Source organism: Oncorhynchus gorbuscha, linkage group LG05, assembly GCF_021184085.1.
Source record: "Oncorhynchus gorbuscha isolate QuinsamMale2020 ecotype Even-year linkage group LG05, OgorEven_v1.0, whole genome shotgun sequence".
Classification (NCBI taxonomy): domain Eukaryota; kingdom Metazoa; phylum Chordata; class Actinopteri; order Salmoniformes; family Salmonidae; genus Oncorhynchus; species Oncorhynchus gorbuscha.
In genome coordinates, this window is record NC_060177.1 from 78,011,591 (window position 1) to 78,035,129 (window position 23,539).

Sequence of the window (23,539 nt, forward strand, 5' to 3'; positions counted from 1 at the left end):
CTGTTTTTCTTTGTCTCTCTCTGCTGTCCAGCTGTTATCCTTCGTCTCTCTCTCTGCTGTCCAGCTGTTTGCCTTTGTCTCTCTCTGCTGTCCAGCTGTTTTCCTTCGTCTCTCTCTCTCTGCTGTCCAGCTGTTTTCCTTTGTCTCCCTCTCTCTGCTGTCCAGCTGTTTTCCTTTGTCTCTCTCTCTGCTGTCCAGCTGTTTTCCTTTGTCTCCCTCTCTCTGCTGTCCAGCTGTTTTCCTTTGTCTCTCTCTCTCTCTCTCTGCTGTCCAGCTGTTTTCCTTTTTCTCTCTCTGCTGTCCAGATATTTTGAATTGTCTCTCTCGGCTGTCCAGCTGTTTTCCTTTGTCTCTCTCTCTCTGCTGTCCAGCTGTTTTCCTTTGTCTCTCTCTGCTGTCCAGCTATTTTCCTTTGTCTCTCTCTGCTGTCCAGCTGTTATCCTTCGTCTCTCTCTCTCTGCTGTCCAGCTATTTTCCTTTGTCTCTCTCTGCTGTCCATCTGTTATCCTTTGTCTCTCTCTCTCTCTGCAGTTCAGCTGTTTTCCTTTTTCTCTCTCTGCTGTCCAGATATTTTGATTTGTCTCTCTGCTGTCCAGCTGTTTTCCTTTGTCTCCCTCCCTCTGCTGTCCAGCTGTTTTCCTTTGTCTCTCTCTCTGATATCCATCTGTTTTCCTTTGTCTCTCTCTCTCTCTCTCTCTGCTGTCCAGCTGTTTTCCTTTTTCTCTCTCTGCTGTCCAGATATTTTGAATTGTCTCTCTCGGCTGTCCAGCTGTTTTCCTTTGTCTCTCTCTCTCTGCTGTCCAGCTGTTTTCCTTTGTCTCTCTCTGCTGTCCAGCTATTTTCCTTTGTCTCTCTCTGCTGTCCAGCTGTTATCCTTCGTCTCTCTCTCTCTGCTGTCCAGCTATTTTCCTTTGTCTCTCTCTGCTGTCCATCTGTTATCCTTTGTCTCTCTCTCTCTCTGCAGTTCAGCTGTTTTCCTTTTTCTCTCTCTGCTGTCCAGATATTTTGAATTGTCTCTCTCGGCTGTCCAGCTGTTTTCCTTTGTCTCTCTCTCTCTCTCTGCTGTCCATTTGTTATCCTTCGTCTCTCTCTCTCTCTACTGTCCAGTTGTTTTCCTTTGTGTCTCTCTCTCTCTGCTGTCCAGCTGTTTTCCTTTGTCTCTCTCTCTGCTTTCCAGCTGTTTTCCTTTGTCTCTCTTTGCTGTCCAGCTGTTTTCCTTTGTCTCTCTCTCTGCCCTCCATCTGTTATCCTTCATCTCTCTCTCTCTGCCCTCCATCGGTTTTCCTTTGTCTCTCTCTGCCCTCCATCTGTTATCCTTTGTCTCTCTCTCTGCCCTCCATCTGTTATCCTTTGTCTCTCTCTCTGCTGTCCATCTGTTATCCTTTGTCTCTCTCTCTGCTGTCCATCTGTTATGCTTTTTCTCTCTCTCTCTGCTGTCCATCTGTTATCCTTTGTCTCTCTCTCTCTGCTGTCCATCTGTTTTCCTTTGTCTCTCTCTCTGCCCTCCATCTGTTATCCTTTGTCTCTCTCTCTCTGTTGTCCATCTGCTATCCTTTGTCTCCCTCTCTCTGCTGTCCATCTGTTTTCCTTTGTCTCTCTCTCTGCCCTCCATCTGTTATCCTTTGTCTCTCTCTCTCTGCTGTCCATCTGTTATCCTTTGTCTCTCTCTCTCTCTGCTGTCCATCTGTTATCCTTTGTCTCTCTCTCTCTGCTGTCCAGCTGTTTTCCTTTGTCTCTCTCTGCTGTCCAGCTATTTTCCTTTGTCTCTCTCTCTGCCCTCCATCTGTTATCCTTTGTCTCTCTCTCTCTGCTGTCCATCTGCTATCATTTGTCTCTCTCTCTATGCTGTCCAGCTGTTTTCCTTTGTCTCTCTCTCTCTCTGCTGTCCATCTGCTATCCTTTGTCTCTCTCTCTCTGCTGTCCATCTGTTATCCTTTGTCTCTCTCTCTGCTGTCCAGCTGTTTTCCTTTGTCTCTCTCTGCTGTCCAGCTATTTTCCTTTGTCTCTCTCTCTGCCCTCCATCTGTTATCCTTTGTCTCTCTCTCTCAACTGTCCAGCTGTTTTCCTTTGTCTCTCTCTGCTGTCCAGCTATTTTCCTTTGTCTCTCTCTCTGCCCTCCATCTGTTATCCTTTGTCTCTCTCTCTGCTGTCCATCTGTTATCCTTTGTCTCTCTCTCTGCTGTCCATCTGTTATCCTTTGTCTCTCTCTCTCTCTGCTGTCCATCTGTTATCATTTGACTCTCTCTCTCTGCTGTCCATCTGTTTTCCTTTGTCTATCTCTCTGCCCTCCATCTGTTATCCTTTGTCTCTCTCTCTCTGCTGTCCATCTGTTATCCTTTGTCTCTCTCTCTCTGCTGTCCATCTGTTATCCTTTGTCTCTCTCTCTCTGCTGTCCAGCTGTTATCCTTTGTCTCTCTCTCTGCTGTCCATCTGTTATCCTTTGTCTCTCTCTCTCTGCTGTCCATCTGTTATCCTTTGTCTCTCTCTCTCTGCTGTCCATCTGTTATCCTTTGTCTCTCTCTCTCTGCTGTCCATCTGTTATCCTTTGTCTCTCTCTCTCTGCTGTCCATCTGTTATCCTTTGTCTCTCTCTCTCTGCTGTCCATCTGTTATCCTTTGTCTCTCTCTCTCTCTGCTGTCCAGCTGTTATCCTTTGTCTCTCTCTCTGCTGTCCATCTGTTATCCTTTGTCCCTCTCTCTCTGCTGTCCATCTGTTATCCTTTGTCTCTCTCTCTCTGCTGTCCATCTGTTATCCTTTGTCTCTCTCTCTCTGCTGTCCATCTGTTATCCTTTGTCCCTCTCTCTCTGCTGTCCATCTGTTATCCTTTGTCTCTCTCTCTCTGCTGTCCATCTGTTATCCTTTGTCTCTCTCTCTCTGCTGTCCATCTGTTATCCGTTGTCTCTCTCTCTCTGCTGTCCAGCTGTTATCCTTTGTCTCCTTCTCTGCTGTCCATCTGTTATCCTATGTCCCTCTCTCTCTGCTGTCCATCTGTTTTCCTTTGTCTCTCTCTCTGCCCTCCATCTGTTATCCTTTGTCTCTCTCTCTCTCTGCTGTCCATCTGTTATCCTTTGTCTCTCTCTCTCTGCTGTCCATCTGTTATCCTTTGTCTCTCTCTCTCTGCTGTCCAGCTGTTATCCTTTGTCTCTCTCTCTGCTGTCCATCTGTTATCCTTTGTCTCTCTCTCTGCTGTCCATCTGTTATGCTTTGTCTCTCTCTCTCTGCTGTCCATCTGTTATCCTTTGTCTCTCTCTCTCTGCTGTCCATCTGTTTTCCTTTGTCTCTCTCTCTGCCCTCCATCTGTTATCCTTTGTCTCTCTCTCTCTGTTGTCCATCTGCTATCCTTTGTCTCCCTCTCTCTGCTGTCCATCTGTTTTCCTTTGTCTCTCTCTCTGCCCTCCATCTGTTATCCTTTGTCTCTCTCTCTCTGCTGTCCATCTGTTATCCTTTGTCTCTCTCTCTCTGCTGTCCATCTGTTATCCTTTGTCTCTCTCTCTCTGCTGTCCAGCTGTTTTCCTTTGTCTCTCTCTGCTGTCCAGCTATTTTCCTTTGTCTCTCTCTCTGTTCTCCATCTGTTATCCTTTGTCTCTCTCTCTCTGCTGTCCATCTGCTATCATTTGTCTCTCTCTCTCTGCTGTCCAGCTGTTTTCCTTTGTCTCTCTCTCTCTCTGCTGTCCATCTGCTATTCTTTGTCTCTCTCTCTCTGCTATCCATCTGTTATCCTTTGTCTCTCTCTCTCTGCTGTCCAGCTGTTATCCTTTGTCTCTCTCTCTGCTGTCCATCTGTTATCCTTTGTCTCTCTCTCTGCTGTCCATCTGTTATGCTTTGTCTCTCTCTCTCTGCTGTCCATCTGTTTTCCTTTGTCTCTCTCTCTGCCCTCCATCTGTTATCCTTTGTCTCTCTCTCTCTGTTGTCCATCTGCTATCCTTTGTCTCCCTCTCTCTGCTGTCCATCTGTTTTCCTTTGTCTCTCTCTCTGCCCTCCATCTGTTATCCTTTGTCTCTCTCTCTCTGCTGTCCATCTGTTATCCTTTGTCTCTCTCTCTCTGCTGTCCATCTGTTATCCTTTGTCTCTCTCTCTCTGCTGTCCAGCTGTTTTCCTTTGTCTCTCTCTGCTGTCCAGCTATTTTCCTTTGTCTCTCTCTCTGCCCTCCATCTGTTATCCTTTGTCTCTCTCTCTCTGCTGTCCATCTGCTATCATTTGTCTCTCTCTCTCTGCTGTCCAGCTGTTTTCCTTTGTCTCTCTCTCTCTCTGCCCTCCATCTGTTATCCGTTGTCTCTCTCTCTCAACTGTCCAGCTGTTTTCCTTTGTCTCTCTCTGCTGTCCAGCTATTTTCCTTTGTCTCTCTCTCTGCCCTCCATCTGTTATCCTTTGTCTCTCTCTCTGCTGTCCATCTGTTATCCTTTGTCTCTCTCTCTGCTGTCCATCTGTTATCCTTTGTCTCTCTCTCTCTGCTGTCCATCTGCTATCATTTGTCTCTCTCTCTCTGCTGTCCAGCTGTTTTCCTTTGTCTCTCTCTCTCTCTGCTGTCCATCTGCTATTCTTTGTCTCTCTCTCTCTGCTGTCCATCTGTTATCCTTTGTCTCTCTCTCTCTGCTGTCCAGCTGTTATCCTTTGTCTCTCTCTCTGCTGTCCATCTGTTATCCTTTGTCTCTCTCTCTGCTGTCCATCTGTTATGCTTTGTCTCTCTCTCTCTGCTGTCCATCTGTTATCCTTTGTCTCTCTCTCTCTGCTGTCCATCTGTTTTCCTTTGTCTCTCTCTCTGCCCTCCATCTGTTATCCTTTGTCTCTCTCTCTCTGTTGTCCATCTGCTATCCTTTGTCTCCCTCTCTCTGCTGTCCATCTGTTTTCCTTTGTCTCTCTCTCTGCCCTCCATCTGTTATCCTTTGTCTCTCTCTCTCTGCTGTCCATTTGTTATCCTTTGTCTCTCTCTCTCTGCTGTCCATCTGTTATCCTTTGTCTCTCTCTCTCTGCTGTCCAGCTGTTTTCCTTTGTCTCTCTCTGCTGTCCAGCTATTTTCCTTTGTCTCTCTCTCTGCCCTCCATCTGTTATCCTTTGTCTCTCTCTCTCTGCTGTCCATCTGCTATCATTTGTCTCTCTCTCTCTGCTGTCCAGCTGTTTTCTTTTGTCTCTCTCTCTCTCTGCTGTCCATCTGCTATTCTTTGTCTCTCTCTCTCTGCTGTCCATCTGTTATCCTTTGTCTCTCTCTCTCTGCTGTCCAGCTGTTTTCCTTTGTCTCTCTCTGCTGTCCAGCTATTTTCCTTTGTCTCTCTCTCTGCCCTCCATCTGTTATCCTTTGTCTCTCTCTCTCAACTGTCCAGCTGTTTTCCTTTGTCTCTCTCTGCTGTCCAGCTATTTTCCTTTGTCTCTCTCTCTGCCCTCCATCTGTTATCCTTTGTCTCTCTCTCTGCTGTCCATCTGTTATCCTTTGTCTCTCTCTCTGCTGTCCATCTGTTATCCTTTGTCTCTCTCTCTCTGCTGTCCATCTGTTATCATTTGTCTCTCTCTCTCTGCTGTCCATCTGTTTTCCTTTGTCTCTCTCTCTGCCCTCCATCTGTTATCCTTTGTCTCTCTCTCTCTGCTGTCCATCTGTTATCCTTTGTCTCTCTCTCTCTGCTGTCCATCTGTTATCCTTTGTCTCTCTCTCTCTCTGCTGTCCAGCTGTTATCCTTTGTCTCTCTCTCTGCTGTCCATCTGTTATCCTTTGTCTCTCTCTCTCTCTGCTGTCCATCTGTTATCCTTTGTCTCTCTCTCTCTGCTGTCCATCTGTTATCCTTTGTCTCTCTCTCTCTCTGCTGTCCATCTGTTATCCTTTGTCTCTCTCTCTCTGCTGTCCATCTGTTATCCTTTGTCTCTCTCTCTCTGCTGTCCATCTGTTATCCTTTATCTCTCTCTCTCTCTGCTGTCCAGCTGTTATCCTTTGTCTCTCTCTCTGCTGTCCATCTGTTATCCTTTGTCCCTCTCTCTCTGCTGTCCATCTGTTATCCTTTGTCTCTCTCTCTCTGCTGTCCATCTGTTATCCTTTGTCCCTCTCTCTCTGCTGTCCATCTGTTATCCTTTGTCTCTCTCTCTCTGCTGTCCATCTGTTATCCTTTGTCTCTCTCTCTCTGCTGTCCATCTGTTATCCTTTGTCTCTCTCTCTCTGCTGTCCAGCTGTTATCCTTTGTCTCCCTCTCTGCTGTCCATCTGTTATCCTATGTCCCTCTCTCTCTGCTGTCCATCTGTTTTCCTTTGTCTCTCTCTCTGCCCTCTATCTGTTATCCTTTGTCTCTCTCTCTCTGCTGTCCATCTGTTATCCTTTGTCTCTCTCTCTCTGCTGTCCATCTGTTATCCTTTGTCTCTCTCTCTCTGCTGTCCATCTGTTATCCTTTGTCTCTCTCTCTCTGCTGTCCATCTGTTATCCTTTGTCTCTCTCTCTCTGCTGTCCATCTGTTTTCCTTTGTCTCTCTCTCTCTGCTGTCCAGCTGTTTTCCTTTGTCTCTCTCTGCTGTCCAGCTATTTTTCTTTGTCTCGCTCTGCTGTCCAGCTGTTATCCTTCGTCTCTCTCTCTCTGCTGTCCAGCTGTTTTCCTTTGTCTCTCTCTGCTGTCCAGCTATTTTCCTTTGTCTCTCTCTGCTGTCCAGCTGTTATCCTTTGTCTCTCTCTCTCTCTGCTGTCCAGCTGTTTGCCTTTGTCTCTCTCTGCTGTCCAGCTGTTTTCCTTTGTCTCTCTCTCTGATATCCATCTGTTATCCTTTGTCTCCCTCTCTCCGCTGTCCAGCTGTTTTCCTTTGTCTCTCTCTCTGATATCCATCTGTTTTACTTTGTCTCTCTCCCTCTGTTGTCCAGCTGTTTTCATTTGTCTCTCTATGCTTTCCAGCTGTTTTCCTTTGTCTCTCTCTCTCTCTGCTGTCGAGCTGTTATCCTTCGTCTCTCTCTCTCTGCTGTCCAGCTGTTTTCCTTTGTCTCTCTCTCTCTCTCTCTCTCTGCTGTCCAGCTGTTTTCCTTTGTCTCTCTCTCTCTCTCTGCTGTCCAGCTGTTTTACTTTGTCTCTCTCCCTCTGTTGTCCAGCTGTTTTCATTTGTCTCTCTCTGCTTTCCAGCTGTTTTCCTTTGTCTCTCTCTCTCTCTCTGCTGTCGAGCTGTTATCCTTCGTCTCTCTCTCTCTGCTGTCCAGCTGTTTTCCTTTGTCTCTCTCTCTCTCTCTCTCTCTGCTGTCCAGCTGTTTTCCTTTGTCTCTCTCTCTCTCTCTGCTGTCCATCTGTTTTCCTTTGTCTCTCTCTCTCTGCTGTCCAGCTGTTTTCATTTGTCTCTCTCTGCTGTCCAGCTATTTTCCTTTGTCTCTCTCTGCTGTCCAGCTGTTATCCTTTGTCTCTCTCTCTCTGCTGTCCAGCTGTTTGCCTTTGTCTCTCTCTGCTGTCCAGCTATTTTCCTTTGTCTCTCTCTGCTGTCCAGCTGTTATCCTTCGTCTCTCTCTCTCTGCAGTTCAGCTGTTTTCCTTTTTCTCTCTCTGCTGTCCAGATATTTTGATTTGTCTCTCCGCTGTCCAGCTGTTTTCCTTTGTCTCCCTCTCTCTGCTGTCCAGCTGTTTTCATTTGTCTCTCTCTCTGATATCCATCTGTTTTCCTTTGTCTCTCTCTCTCTCTCTCTGCTGTCCAGCTGTTTTCCTTTTTCTCTCTCTGCTGTCCAGATATTTTGAATTGTCTCTCTCGGCTGTCCAGCTGTTTTCCTTTGTCTCTCTCTCTCTCTCTGCTGTCCATTTGTTATCCTTCGTCTCTCTCTCTCTCTGCTGTCCAGCTGTTTTCCTTTGTCTCTCTCTCTGCTTTCCAGCTGTTTTCCTTTGTCTCTCTTTGCTGTCCAGCTCTTTTCCTTTGTCTCTCTCTCTGCCCTCCATCTGTTATCCTTCATCTCTCTCTCTCTGCCCTCCATCTGTTTTCCTTTGTCTCTCTCTCTGCCCTCCATCTGTTATCCTTTGTCTCTCTCTCTGCCCTCCATCTGTTATCCTTTGTCTCTCTCTCTGCTGTCCATCTGTTATCCTTTGTCTCTCTCTCTGCTGTTCATCTGTTATGCTTTGTCTCTCTCTCTCTGCTGTCCATCTGTTATCCTTTGTCTCTCTCTCTCTGCTGTCCATCTGTTTTCCTTTGTCTCTCTCTCTGCCCTCCATCTGTTATCCTTTGTCTCTCTCTCTCTGCTGTCCATCTGCTATCCTTTGTCTCCCTCTCTCTGCTGTCCATCTGTTTTCCTTTGTCTCTCTCTCTGCCCTCCATCTGTTATCCTTTGTCTCTCTCTCTGCTGTCCATCTGCTATCATTTGTCTCTCTCTCTCTGCTGTCCAGCTGTTTTCCTTTGTCTCTCTCTCTCTCTGCTGTCCATCTGCTATCCTTTGTCTCTCTCTCTCTGCTGTCCATCTGTTATCCTTTGTCTCTCTCTCTCTGCTATCCAGCTGTTTTCCTTTGTCTCTCTCTGCTGTCCAGCTATTTTCCTTTGTCTCTCTCTCTGCCCTCCATCTGTTATCCTTTGTCTCTCTCTCTCTGCTGTCCAGCTGTTTTCCTTTGTCTCTCTCTGCTGTCCAGCTATTTTCCTTTGTCTCTCTCTCTGCCCTCCATCTGTTATCCTTTGTCTCTCTCTCTGCTTTCCAGCTGTTTTCCTTTGTCTCTCTTTGCTGTCCAGCTCTTTTCCTTTGTCTCTCTCTCTGCCCTCCATCTGTTATCCTTCATCTCTCTCTCTCTGCCCTCCATCTGTTTTCCTTTGTCTCTCTCTCTGCCCTCCATCTGTTATCCTTTGTCTCTCTCTCTGCCCTCCATCTGTTATCCTTTGTCTCTCTCTCTGCTGTCCATCTGTTATCCTTTGTCTCTCTCTCTGCTGTCCATCTGTTATGCTTTGTCTCTCTCTCTCTGCTGTCCATCTGTTATCCTTTGTCTCTCTCTCTCTGCTGTCCATCTGTTTTCCTTTGTCTCTCTCTCTGCCCTCCATCTGTTATCCTTTGTCTCTCTCTCTCTGCTGTCCATCTGCTATCCTTTGTCTCCCTCTCTCTGCTGTCCATCTGTTTTCCTTTGTCTCTCTCTCTGCCCTCCATCTGTTATCCTTTGTCTCTCTCTCTCTGCTGTCCATCTGCTATCATTTGTCTCTCTCTCTCTGCTGTCCAGCTGTTTTCCTTTGTCTCTCTCTCTCTCTCTGCTGTCCATCTGCTATCCTTTGTCTCTTTCTCTCTGCTGTACATCTGTTATCCTTTGTCTCTCTCTCTCTGCTGTCCAGCTGTTTTCCTTTGTCTCTCTCTGCTGTCCAGCTATTTTCCTTTGTCTCTCTCTCTGCCCTCCATCTGTTATCCTTTGTCTCTCTCTCTCTGCTGTCCAGCTGTTTTCCTTTGTCTCTCTCTGCTGTCCAGCTATTTTCCTTTGTCTCTCTCTCTCTGCCCTCCATCTGTTATCCTTTGTCTCTCTCTCTGCTGTCCATCTGTTATCCTTTGTCTCTCTCTCTGCTGTCCATCTGTTATCCTTTGTCTCTCTCTCTCTGCTGTCCATCTGTTATCATTTGTCTCTCTCTCTCTGCTGTCCATCTGTTTTCCTTTGTCTCTCTCTCTGCCCTCCATCTGTTATCCTTTGTCTCTCTCTCTGCTGTCCATCTGTTATCCTTTGTCTCTCTCTCTCTGCTGTCCATCTGTTATCCTTTGTCTCTCTCTCTCTGCTGTCCAGCTGTTATCCTTTGTCTCTCCCTCTGCTGTCCATCTGTTATCCTTTGTCCCTCTCTCTCTGCTGTCCATCTGTTCTCCTTTGTCTCTCTCTCTCTGCTGTCCATCTGTTATCCTTTGTCTCTCTCTCTCTCTCTCTGCTGTCCATCTGTTATCCTTTGTCTCTCTCTCTCTGCTGTCCATCTGTTATCCTTTGTCTCTCTCTCTCTGCTGTCCAGCTGTTTTCCTTTGTCTCTCTCTGCTGTCCAGCTATTTTCCTTTGTCTCTCTCTCTGCCCTCCATCTGTTATCCTTCATCTCTCTCTCTCTCCTGTCCAGATATTTTTTATTTGTCTCTCTCTCTGCCCTCCATCTGTTATCCTTTGTCTCTCTCTCTGCTGTCCATCTGTTATCCTTTGTCTCGCTCTCTGCTGTCCATCTGTTATCCTTTGTCTCTATCTCTGCTGTCCATCTGTTTTCCTTTGTCTCTCTCTCTGCCCTCCATCTGTTATCCTTTGTCTCTCTCTCTCTGCTGTCCATCTGTTATCCTTTGTCTCTCTCTCTGCCTTTCCATCTGTTATCCTTTGTCTCTCTCTCTGCTGTCCATCTGTTATCCTTTGTCTCTCTCTCTGCTGTCCATCTGTTATCCTTTGTCCCTCTCTCTCTGCGCTCCATCTGTTATCCTTTGTCTCTCTCTCTCTGCTGTCCATCTGTTTTCCTTTGTCCCTCTCTCTCTGCTGTCCATCTGTTATCATTTGTCTCTCTCTCTCTGCCCTCCATCTGTTATCCTTTGTCTCTCTCTCTCTGCTGTCCATCTGTTATCATTTGTCTCTCTCTCTCTGCTGTCCATCTGTTTTCCTTTGTCTCTCTCTCTGCCCTCCATCTGTTATCCTTTGTCTCTCTCTCTCTCTGCTGTCCATCTGTTTTCCTTTGTCTCTCTCTCTGCCCTCCATCTGTTATCCTTTGTCTCTCTCTCTCTGCTGTCCATCTGTTATCCTTTGTCTCTCTCTCTCTCTGCCCTCCATCTGTTATCCGTTGTCTCTCTCTCTCTGCTGTCCATCTGTTATCCTTTGTCTCTCTCTCTCTGCTGTCCATCTGTTATCCTTTGTCCCTCTCTCTCTGCTGTCCATCTGTTATCCTTTGTCTCTCTCTCTCTGCTGTCCATCTGTTATCCTTTGTCTCTCTCTCTCTCTGCTGTCCATCTGTTATCCTTTGTCTCTCTCTCTCTGCTGTCCATCTGTTATCCTTTGTCTCTCTCTCTCTGCTGTCCAGCTGTTATCCTTTGTCTCTCTCTCTCTGCTGTCCATCTGTTATCCTTTGTCTCTCTCTCTCTGCTGTCCATCTGTTATCCTTTGTCCCTCTCTCTCTGCCCTCCATCTGTTATCCTTTGTCTCTCTCTCTCTGCTGTCCATCTGTTATCCTTTGTCTCTCTCTCTCTGCTGTCCATCTGTTATCCTATGTCCCTCTCTCTCTGCTGTCCATCTGTTATCCTTTGTCTCTCTCTCTCTGCTGTCCATCTGTTATCCTTTGTCTCTCTCTCTGCTGTCCATCTGTTATCCTTTGTCTCTCTCTCTCTGCTGTCCATCTGTTATCCTTTGTCTCTCTCTCTCTGCTGTCCAGCTGTTTTCCTTTGTCTCTCTCTGCTGTCCAGCTATTTTCCTTTGTCTCTCTGCCCTCCATCTGTTATCCTTCATCTCTCTCTCTCTCTCCTGTCCAGATATTTTTTATTTGTCTCTCTCTGCTGTCCAGCAGTTTTCTGGTCAGCAGACAGAGAGCAAAGCTCACAATTATCATTGTGATGAAAGTCAAAGTATTAATTTCCTTTGTTCTTATAGGAAACATTCAAGAATTCTAAAAAGTACAGATGTCTCGTTTGTGTGTCTGACTCAAGTCTTATTTCAGTCTCTTTCTAAACAGTAGCCATAGAAGCCACATTCTCACTTACTGTCTGTGGTCAAACAAGGAGAAACATAACACTGTACAGAGAAACAGACAGAGAGACAGAGAGAGACAGAGAAAGAGAGGGGAGAGAGAGAGAGAGAGAGAGAGAGAGAGAGAGAGAGAGAGAGAGAGAGAGAGAGAAGAAAGAAAGAAAGAAAGAAAGAAAGAAAGAAAGAAAGAAAGAAAGAAAGAAAGAAAGAAAGAAAGAAAGAAAGAAAGAAAGAGAAAGAAAGAAAGAAAGAAAGAAAGAGAGAGAGAGAGAGAGAGAGAGAGAGAGAGAGAGAGAGAGAGAGAGAGAGAGAGAGAGAGAGAGAGAGAGAAAAGAGTGAGCGCTGAGAGAGGGAGACAGAGAGTGGTAGAAGTAGGGTGAGCGGGGAGAGAGATGGAAAGATTGTGCAAGGGAGACAGAGTCTCCCAGTATAGGCTGAGAGGAGGCAGCCGCAGTCATTTGTGGGCCATGGAGCTAAAGTATTACTGCTAACTGTCTCAGGAAATCTTTGAAGGCTGGACCAACAGACGGGGTACTGTCAGTCTAAAGGAGGGTTTGCTCAGCAGCCTGTGACCAGCCATACCACATATCAATTCCTCTTATGCTTCTCTTCTGTATATTTTAGTACTGGTCTGATGCCTCTCTCCTGTACATTTCAACGAAAGTTCTCCTGACTTTGGGGATGGTGTGGCTTCTAGGTGAATTGGAAATAGGGCAAGACATTACACAAACTAAATGCCCTATCTCAGCTAAATCAATGAAGCTAAATCAATGGAGCTAAATAAATATGTAATTCCTATTTTAGTTATCTGTACCTGCTTCTCAATGTGGTGGATTTGCCTTATAGTGAAGCCTTATTGTGGAGCCTTATTGTGAAGCCTTATTGTGAAGCCTTATTGTGAAGCCTTATAGTGAAGCCTTATTGTGAAGCCTTATTGTGAAGCCTTATAGTGAAGCCTTATAGTAAAGCCTTATTGTGAAGCCTTATATCGAAGCCTTATTGTGAAGCCTTATAGTGAAGCCTTATAGTAAAGCCTTATTGTGAAGCCTTATAGTGAAGCCTTATAGTGAAGCCTTATAGTGGAGCCTTATTGTGAAACCTTATTGTGAAGCCTTATAGTGAAGCCTTATAGTGAAGCCTTATTGTGAAACCTTATAGTGGAGCCTTATTGTGAAGCCTTATTATGAAGCCTTATAGCAAAGCCTTATTCTGAAGCCTTATAGTGAAGCCTTGTTATGAAGCCTTATTGTGAAGCCTTATTGTGAAGCCTTATAGTGAAGCCTTATAGTGAAGCCTTATTGTGAAGCCTTATAGTGAAGCCTTGTTATGAAGCCTTATTGTGAAGCGTTATAGTGAAGCCTTGTTATGAAGCCTTATTGTGAAGCCTTATAGTGAAGCCTTATAGTGAAGCCTTATTGTGAAGCCTTATAGTGAAGCCTTATAGTGAAGCCTTATTATGAAGACTTATAGTGGAGCCTTATTTTGAAACCTTATTGTGAAGCCTTATTGTGAAGACTTATTATGAAAACTTATAGTGGAGCCTTATTGTGAAACCTTATTGTGAAACCTTATTGTGAAGCCTTATTGTGAAACCTTATTGTGAAACCTTATTGTGAAGCCTTATAGTGAAGCCTTATAGTGAAGCCTTATTGTGAAACCTTATAGTGGAGCCTTATTGTGAAGCCTTATTATGAAGCCTTATAGCAAAGCCTTATTCTGAAGCCTTATAGTGAAGCCTTGTTATGAAGCCTTATTGTGAAGCCTTATTGTGAAGCCTTATAGTGAAGCCTTATAGTGAAGCCTTATAGTGAAGCCTTGTTATGAAGCCTTATTGTGAAGCGTTATAGTGAAGCCTTATAGTGAAGCCTTGTTATGAAGCCTTATTGTGAAGCCTTATAGTGAAGCCTTATAGTGAAGCCTTATTGTGAAGCCTTATAGTGAAGCCTTATAGTGAAGCCTTATTATGAAGACTTATAGTGGAGCCTTATTTTGAAACCTTATTGTGAAGCCTTATTGTGAAGACTTATTATGAAAACTTATAGTGGAGCCTTATTGTGAAACCTTATTGTGAAACCTTATTGTGAAACCTTATTGTGAAGCCTTATATTGATCACTGACTCCAAAAAGCATAAAGATGGAGAAGGATTTCAGTGTCTTTTAACTACCTCACTTTGTGTTAAAATCAGAGTACATAATGAGCAATGACAGGGATTTCTGTCACATGCATGAATTAAATTTTAAATAAGGTCAGCATCCTGATTTCTTACCAAGCCTTCACAGGTGCTGATGGCGGCCGTCCCGCGCTCATTAGTAGAATCCGTCACCGTGCCGATCAGGTGGCACGCGTTCTCACCTGTGGTACGGTGCTCAGTCCGGTTCACACTCCCATTTCGCCTCTCCAGAATATAATCGTTCGACACCAAATATTTGTTGACTGTTAAATTGAAAACCAAATCACGACCTTTGAAGTTCACCTTATAATAAACGCGTTCCTCCAGAAGCCCCAAGTCTCGTTTATGCCGCCCATGATTAAAGCGGTGTACCAGAGAGTGGGAGAGAAACTGTCCATCTCTGAACATTTTGACTGGATGGACCACGGACACATCTGACTGGGACTGGAGAAAGCGACCTGAGGATAAAATTGAAAAGGAAGTTCAATGGAATTATCAATAGCCTACAAGATCATTTCAAGATAATTCAATTAATAAAGATCATTTATTTTAAAAAACTGACTACCAGCGCAAATTCATGCACCAAGCTTGCAATGGCTATAAAGAACTTTGTATGAAATTGCAACAATAAAATCGCAACATTGTTGCAGTTATTATAGCCAAATTGTAACAACTGAGACATACTGACCTGATTCTGCATCGGGAGAGAGGAGGCTGCCAGGCAGCGAGAACTCGGCATGGCTTGCTGCCAAAAACAAAACAGAATGTAGCAGAGAAAGAACCTGGCTCACCCGCGGACATTGCATATTTCATCTAACCAAAATCAAGAGATTTAAAAATATTCACAGGCATTGAAGTCCCAATTGTGCTTTATAGGTGGTCTAGCGACCTCTTCGTTCCATCAACGGCCAGCGTCATGGATGAGGAGGAAAACTTTAGGCTGGTTACAGAACATATTAAAAGTGTGAGAAAGGGAGAAAGCTGCAACTTTGCATGGGAGGGGAGGAGTAATAGGCTAGTAGTGTCTCGTTTCTTGCCAGGGGCGAGAGGGGAGCGGTGTGGTGTGCAGCTGCAACGCAGTGGGAGATAACTCAAATGTTCGCTCGCTCACTTACCCCGTGTGCTTTTAGAGCAAACCAATGCAAACGCTATATTCTAAACCGTTTATTCAATATTCCAATTCAATTCGATGCCTAAGTAGGCCTAGAATTTGTAGGATAACCCTGTAAAATAGCTTCCTTTTTCATTTTCAGTATACCTTGCGGTCAAGTCTCTGCAGGGTTGACTTTGAGGGCTACTCCTACTACTTCTCAAGAGCCAAAGTGGTGTTTCATATGCACATTGAGTGGTGTGAGTAAAGAACGTGTCCCCTCAAGACCATTAAAAAAGATGGACTAGAAATTGAAGATTTGACTTGATTTGCCTGGAAATTACTTTTTGTCTTGACTTTTTGGTGATATGAGATACATTGTGAATGAATTAAACCTATTTACCTATCCATCTATTGAAGTGATTGTTTTATGAATGAAAACCGCATGTCACTCAGTCCTAACCTGACCTACTGTTGGGGCCAGGGTCTGGTATTTAAAAAAAACGTAACTTTTATTTAAATAGGCAAGTCAGTTAATTAATAAAAAATTATTATTTACAATGACGACATACAGCGGCCAAACCTGGAGAACTTGTTGGCCACCCTATGGGACTCCCAATCACAACCAGTTGTGATACAGCCTGGATCTGAACCAAGGTGTCTATAGTGACACCTCAAGCACTGAGATTCAGTGCCTTAGACCACTGCACCACTCTGGAGACCACACCACTCAGATCAGACCCAGGCACAGACCAGACACAGATCAGACCTAGGCCTATATCCATACCCAGGCCTAGACCCAGACCTAGACCTAGACCTAGACCCAGACCCAGACCCAGATCAGACCCAGATCAGACCCAGACCCAGACCCAGACACAGATCAGACCTAGGCCTATATCCATACCCAGGCCTAGACCTAGACCTAGACCTAGACCCAGACCCAGACCCAGACCCAGACCCAGATCAGACCCAGACCCAGACCCAGACACAGATCAGACCTAGGCCTATATCCATACCCAGGCCTAGACCTAGACCTAGACCTAGACCTAGACCTAGACCCAGACCCAGACCCAGACCCAGACCCAGACCCAGACCCAGATCAGACCCAGATCAGACCCAGACCCAGACCCAGACACAGATCAGACCTAGGCCTATATCCATACCCAGGCCTAGACCCAGACCTAGACCTAGACCTAGACCCAGACCCAGACCCAGACACAGATCAGACCTAGGCCTATATCCATACCCAGGCCTAGACCTAGACCTAGACCTAGACCTAGACCCAGACCCAGACCCAGACCCAGACCCAGATCAGACCCAGATCAGACCCAGACCCAGACCCAGATCAGACCCAGATCAGACCCAGACCCAGACCCAGACACAGATCAGACCCAGATCAGACCCAGACCCAGACACAGATCAGACCTAGGCCTATATCCATACCCAGGCCTAGACCTAGACCTAGACCTAGACCTAGACCTAGACCCAGACCCAGACTCAGACCCAGGCTCAGACCCAGACCCAAACCCAGGCACAGATCAGACCCAGGCACAGATCAGACCCAGACCCAGGCCTAGACCCAGACCCAGACCCAGACCCAGACCCAGACCCAGGCACAGATCAGACCCAGACCCAGGCACAGATCAGACCCAGACCCAGGCCTAGACCCAGACTCAGACCCAGCATACTCATCTGTCTGGGGGGCCACATACAGAGATGAGAGTGAGGAGCCTTGTTTCATGTTAAATAACTGAGGTCTGGAGGACCTACACACACAGACACACACACAGACGCACACACAGACGCACACACAGACGCGCGCACACACACACAAACACACACACACACACACAATAAAAATTATCAGTGAACCAGCAGGGTTTTGGGAGGCAGTGGGGGACAGAGTGAATGATGGGATGAGGGAGGGAGAGAGAGAGGGGGAGAGAGGTAGAGGGAGGATAGGGAGGTATGGACTGAATGAGTGATTGAATAAATTAGGAATGATTGATTTAATATTTGAGAGGGTGAGAGAGAGAGAGAGAGAGAGAGAGAGAGAGAGAGAGAGAGAGAGAGAGAGAGAGAGAGAGAGAGAGAGAGAGAAACAGAGAGAGAGAGTGAGAGAGTGGGGGGGGAGAGGGAGTTGATAGACGGATTCATTAGATAAAAGATTAATGGAGGTTTGAGGAAATCCCTGTTGTCAGGAAGTTTTACATAGATTTTCTAGAGAACGTGGATCATGTTGTAGCCCTCTGGACACACACACACTTCTCAGTAAACCTGTGTGATTTTCCAGCCAGCGCATAACAGCATAGTAAACCAATTTTATTGAGACATTTATGTCATAAGAGCAACCCCTAGATATTTCCAAGCTGAGCAATATAGATGGCATTATCTGATATGACCGGTTACAAACTGAGATGGGGCAGGGGGCCGAGTTTGTGAATTTGTTGGTTCGATATGTTGCTTAAACTTCAAACGAAATAGCCTATGACAAATGACTTGTCTAAACACAATATTCTCATGTGTTTAGCTACTCTTAATGAAAACCGTTCATTTTTTGTAAGTCCAATACAAGATACATGGCAGCCATTCTGTTGGAACATGATCCTCTGCCAAGGCACCAGATTCTGTTTTTTCCCAGAGACATATATCTAAATATCCCAAAAGGCTTTTCAACTCAGAATCATGTTTACAGTATTTTTTAAAAATCAGTTCTTATCCCAAAGCAATAAATGTAAATACAGTGTATTCAGAAAGTGTTCAGACCCCTTTACTTTTCACACATTTTGTTACGTTACAGCCTTATTCTAAGATGGATTAAATATGTTTTTCCCCTCATCAATCTACACACAATTCCCCATAATGACAAAGAAAAAATAGGTTTAATAATTTAGCAAATTCATAAAAAATATAAAACGGAAATATCACTGTTACATAAGTATTCAGACCCTTTACTCAGTACTTTGTTGAAGCACCTTTGGCAGTGATTACAGCCTCAAGTCTTCTTAGGTATGAATCTACAAGCTTGACACACTTGTATTTGGGGAGTTTCTCCCATTCTTCTCTGCAGATCCTCTCAAGCTCTGTCAGGTTGGATGGGGAGTGTCGCTGCACAGCTATTTTCAGGTCTCTCCAGAGATGTTTGATCGGGTTCAAGGCCAGGCCACTCAATGACATTCAGAGATTTGTCTTGAAAACATGTCTGTCTTGGCTGAGTGCTTAGGGCCATCACACTTTTGACCCATTCTGAGGTCCTGAGCGCTCCGGAGCAGGTTTTCATCAAGGATCTCTCTGTACTTTGCTCCGTTCATCTTTCCCTCAATTCTGACTGGTCTCCCAGTCCCTGAAGCTGAGAAAAGTCCCCACAGCATGATGCTGCCACCACCATGCTTCACCGTAGGGATGGTGCCAGGTTTCCTCCAGACGTGATGCTTGGCATTCAGGCCAAAGAGTTCAATCTTGGTTTCATCAGACCAGAGAATCTTGTTTCTCATGGTTTGAGTCCTTTAGGTGCCTTTTGGCAAACTCCAAGCGGGCTGTCATGTGCCTTTAACCAAGGAGTGGCTTCCGTCTGGCTACTCTACCATAAAGGCCTGATTGGTGGAGTACTGCAGAGATGGTTGTCCTTCTGGAAGATTATTCCATCTCCACAGAGGAACTCTGGAGCTCTGTCAGAGTGACAGGCCCTTCTCCCCCGATTGCTCAGGCGGCCAACACTAGGAAGAGTCTTGGTGGTTCCAAACTTCTTCCATTTAAGAATGATGGAAGCCACTGTGTTCTTGTAGACCTTCAATGCTGCAGAAATGTTTTGGTACCCTTCCCCAGATGTGTACCTCTACACAATCCTGTCTTGGAGCTCTACGGACAATTCCTTTGACCTCAAGGCTTGTTTTTTTCTCTGACATGCACTGTCAACTGTGGGACCCTATATAGACAGGTGTGTGCCTTTCCAAATCATGTCCAATCAATTGAATTTACTACAGATGGACTCCAATCAAGTTGTAGAAACAGGATGCACATGAACTCAACATCGAGTCTCATTGCAAAGGGTCTGAATACTTATGTAAATAAGGTTTATGTTTTTTATCTTTAACACATTTGGAAACCATTTTTTAAAACTGTTTTTGGTTTGTCATTGTGTGGTACTGTGTGTAGATTGATGAGGGGGAAAAACGATTTAATCCATTTTAGAATAAGGATATAATGTAAAATGTTTGGGAAAAAGTCAAGGGGTCTGAGTACTTTCTGAATGCACTGTATATTGCTCTGGCTTATCCCAAAAGGCTTTCCAAGTCAGAATCAACAGTGTTTTTTAATCAGTCCCAGAGATGACCTAAATAAATCGAGTGTGTGTGCGCGCGCATGTCTGTGTGTTTGTTTGCTTGTGTGTGTGTGTGTGTGTGTGTGTGTGTGTGTGTGTGTGTGTGTGTGTGTGTGTGTGTGTGTGTGTGTGTGTGTGTGTGTGTGTGTGTGTGTGTGTGTGTGTGTGTGTGTGTGTGTGTGTGTGTGTGTCTACTATGGTCCTGGACCACCAGCTATGTGTTTAGATCTTGGTTTAATATCAGACTCACAATAGGGACTTACTCACCTGAGTTTGCAGGTTAAGGAAAATTCACACACTACCAAGAAGGAAGGTACGGAGCGTAATGTAGTGTTGTCTATGTCGTTTTATAGGTTATTCATAAATTTGCATTGATAGGTGTATGTACACCTGTCTGCCTTTCTTTCTCTGCCCATTGGATGGCGCTGTTCTACCTGACATGGTGAACTTTGGTCCAGACTCTTTTAGTACAGTGGTGGCTTGCCCTCTCAACCTCTCACAGATAGTAACTGTGTAAGAAAGCCACACTAAGGACTAGCCACACTAGTGGAATTTGCTGTTTGCCTTCAAAATAAAAGTTCCCCATTGAAACATCCAAACGGATACAAATAGTGGAATATTGCCCTTTTTGGACTAGATAATGGTAAACAAGATTGGAATGTTGTTACATAACTTGAAAATGAATACAATAATGAATTAATTTGACAATAAACAATAAACATTTTAAAAAACACTGTGGACTTATTAGACTGCATTATTGCCCTTTAGGGTATGCTACAGTGCATTCCATTCGGAAAGCATTCAGGCCCCTTCATTTTCCACATTTTGTTACATTACAGCCTTATTCTAGAATGGATTATATAAAATTGTTCCTCATCAATCTACAAACAATACCCCATAATGACAAAGCAAAAACAGGCTTTCAGACATTTTTGCAAATTTATAAAAATAACAAAAACACTTAAATATCACACTTACATAAGTATTCAGACCCTTTACTCAGTACTTTGTTGAAGCACATTTGACAGCGATTACAGCCTTGATTCTTCTTGGGTATGATGCTACAAGCTTGGCACACCTGTATTTGGGTAGTTTCTCTCATTCTTCTCTGCAGATCCTCTCAAGCTCTGTCAGGTTGGATGGGGAGCGTCGCTGCAATGCTATTTTCAGGTCTCTCCAGAGATGTTCGATCGGGTTCAAGTCCAGACTCTGGCTGGGCCACTCAAGAACAGGTCTTTCCTTGCTCATCTCTCCCTCCAGCTCAAACTGTTAGTGTCCCACAAACATTTAAATAATGACCCCCCCCCCTAAAAAAACAACCAATGTTTTATAAAATGGCCTATATGGCATTGATATGAGTCAGAAACATTTATTCTTGTCAATATTGATTACAAAGTGTAAATAGGATAATTGTGTCATAAAGTCTCATGTAAAACTGAGTTTGGAACCTGAGTGAGTCACCAGTAAATGAAGGTTGGGTTTTCATTACAATTATGTCAACAATTCATGCCCCCTTTGCCAAGCTCCACTTGCAAATCGTCCCTCCGCCCACTTCGCTTCCCTTTGTGGGTCTTTATTGTTTCATTGCCCCCATCATGTTCAAAAGATTATGGCCATTTGAGACTGAAAAGCCCTATGCGTAGTGGTGGAAAAAGTACCCAATTGTCATACTTGAGTAAAAGTAAAGATACCTTAATGGAAAATAACTCAAATAAAAGTAGAATTCAGTCAAATTCTACTTGAGTAAAAGTCTAAAAAGTATTTGGTTTAAAATATACTTAAGTATCAAAAGTATAAATCATTAAGCAAACCAGATGGCACCATTTTCTTGTTTTTTTAATTTATGGGAAGCCAGAGGCACACTCCAACACTTTTGGGTGTCAAGGAAAATGTATGGAGTAAAAAGTACAATATTTTCTTAAGGAATGTAGTGAAGTGAAAGTAGTCAAAAATATAAATAGTAATGTACAGATACCCCAAAAACTACTTAAGTAGTACTTTCTTATTTTAATGCATTACAACCTGTCACTAAAATAGATTTTTATTTGGATTTCATGTAATGGACATGGACACAAAATAGTCCAAAAATAAAAACCGTAAAAGTGGGGCGTGTTTATGTATTCACCCCTTTGCTATGAAGCCCCTTAATAAGATGTGGTGCAACCAATTACCTTCAGAAGTCACATAATTAGTTCAATAAAGTCCACCTGCGTGCAATCTAAGTGTCACATGATCTCAGTATATATACACCTGTTCTGAAAGGTCCCAGAGTCTGCAACATCACTATGCAAGTGGCACCATGAAGACTAAGGATCTCGCCAAACAGGTCTGGGACAAAGTTGTGGAGAAGTACAGATCAGGGTTGGGTTATAAAAATGAAAAAATCAGAAACTTTGAACATCCCACAGAGCACCATTAAATCCATTATTAAAAAATGGAAAGAATATGGCACCACAACAAACCTGCCAGGAGAGGGCCGCCCACCAAAACTCAGAGACCAGGCAAGGAGGGCATTAATCAGAGAGGCAACAAAGAGACCAAAGATAACCCTGAAGGAGCTGCAAAGCTCCACAGTGGAGATTGAAGTATCTAGGACCACTTTAAGCCTCACACTCCACAGAGCTGGGCTTTACAGAAGAGTGGCCAGAAAAAAGCCATTGCTTAAAGAAAAAAACAAGTAAACACGTTTGGTGTTTGCCAAAATGCATGTGGGAGACTCCCCAAACATATGGAAGAAGGTACTCTGGTCAGGTTAGACTAAAATTGAGCAAAGATCCCAGTGGCTAGGTGTGCCAAGCTTGTAGACATACCCTAAGAGACTTGCAGCTGTAAGTGCTGGAAAAGGTGGGTCTTTAAAGTTTTGACTTTGGGTGGATGAATAGTTATGCACACTCAAGCTTTTTTGTGGTTTTTCTTGTTTGTTTCACAAAATAAAATATTTTGCATCTTCAAAGTGGTAGGCATGTTGTGTAAATCAAATTATACAACCCCCCCAAAAAATATATATTTAATTCCAGGTTGTAAGGCAACACAATAGGAAAAATGCCAAGGGGGGTGAATACATTCTCAAGCCAATGTACATAAGATCGATCTGGTCGGTCACATATAAGTTTGGACATTTGGTTGGTCAGTTGTTTATCAAGTATAGTTAGATACATGCAGCTTCTCTTCTATCATAAGTTGTTGCCCTACAAGACTAAATAAAGTAGTGCTCAGCAGAATAATGTCCAACATCGATATAATGAACATATTAGTAATCTAGGTAACACCAGTAAAGGTGTCTGTTTTGTTTAGGGACTGGGAGAAAATGCAGTAACTCCAAAACACTAAAGATTGGTCCTGTGCAAAATGTCCAATGTCATCAGTTTGACCGGGTTTTAAGGAAATGAAAAGCTGATAAAACGATTAAACACATTTCTGATAAGACTCAGTTTTTCTTGGGTGCATATTTTATTGAAATTGAAATACTGAAATACATTTTCTCAAGAGATGCTGTAAGAAAGACATTTCTCCAATCTTGTTCCAGAGTAAAAATGTACATTTGTTGTATCATTTTACTGCAAGAAATGTATAATTCTGCAGGAGTTAATATTATATTACTCTATATGTGAGAGGTTATAGGCCTACATTCAGTGTCCAGATTTCAGTTACAGTTTAAGCCATATGAACCAATGAGGAATATTCTGTTTATTCACGGTTACAGGGATACTCATGAACAGGATAAAGGTGCTATGAGCTACTATCCGGAATACTTTGGACATGTAAACGTGGTCAAAGAAGGTAACAGCATCTACCTTTATGTACAGTACATAGCTATCTCATTGACCTATCACCCCTGCGCATCCACTCGGTACTGGTACTCCCTGTATATAGCCATGTTATTTTCTACTTACTATATATAGCCATGTTATTTCTACTATTTATTTGTATTCGTTATTCATTTCAATTTTTTTACATTTAATTTTGTATTTCTCAATCACCAAGAAAAATCTAATGAATATCAATATGCAGATGGTTTATGCCCACTAGTTGACGATAATCTTACTCTACATAGACAAAATATGTGTTTGAGTCATGAGTCCCCCTACCATCTCTGTCTAGCATGTGCACAATACTAAAATGTAAAAAAAAAAAAAAAGATATTTGATTCATGGAGCATTTAATATCCTATGGTTATTTGTATGACTTATTCAAAACTTTCCACGAATGGCTGCAAAAATGCATAGCCTCATATAATACATTTAAAAAGACAAACGTAGGCATCAGATTTCAAATATGTGATTACACTGGCAAAATTGGGAAGAAGTGGAGTAATAAAATACAGTACGGTTGTTGCTGACAAGCACAGTAATTCCACTGTATTTTAGCCCATTGTTAAGAATGAGAA

At 43.8% G+C, this 23,539-nt stretch overlaps 1 protein-coding gene across 1 annotated transcript in view; it reads right to left on the reverse strand.

The window, feature by feature from the left end:
* Nucleotides 1-14,781, reverse strand: part of adamts12 (ADAM metallopeptidase with thrombospondin type 1 motif, 12) — a 66,528-nt gene extending 51,747 nt beyond the window's left edge. The window contains exons 1-2 of the mRNA XM_046348327.1: nucleotides 14,430-14,781; nucleotides 13,838-14,199 (exon numbers count right to left, since the gene is read on the reverse strand). Of these exons, the coding sequence (XP_046204283.1) occupies nucleotides 13,838-14,199; nucleotides 14,430-14,547 (480 nt within the window). The 5' untranslated portion in view covers nucleotides 14,548-14,781. The remainder of the gene's footprint in view (nucleotides 1-13,837; nucleotides 14,200-14,429) is intronic.
* Between the last annotated feature and the right edge of the window lie 8,758 nt (nucleotides 14,782-23,539).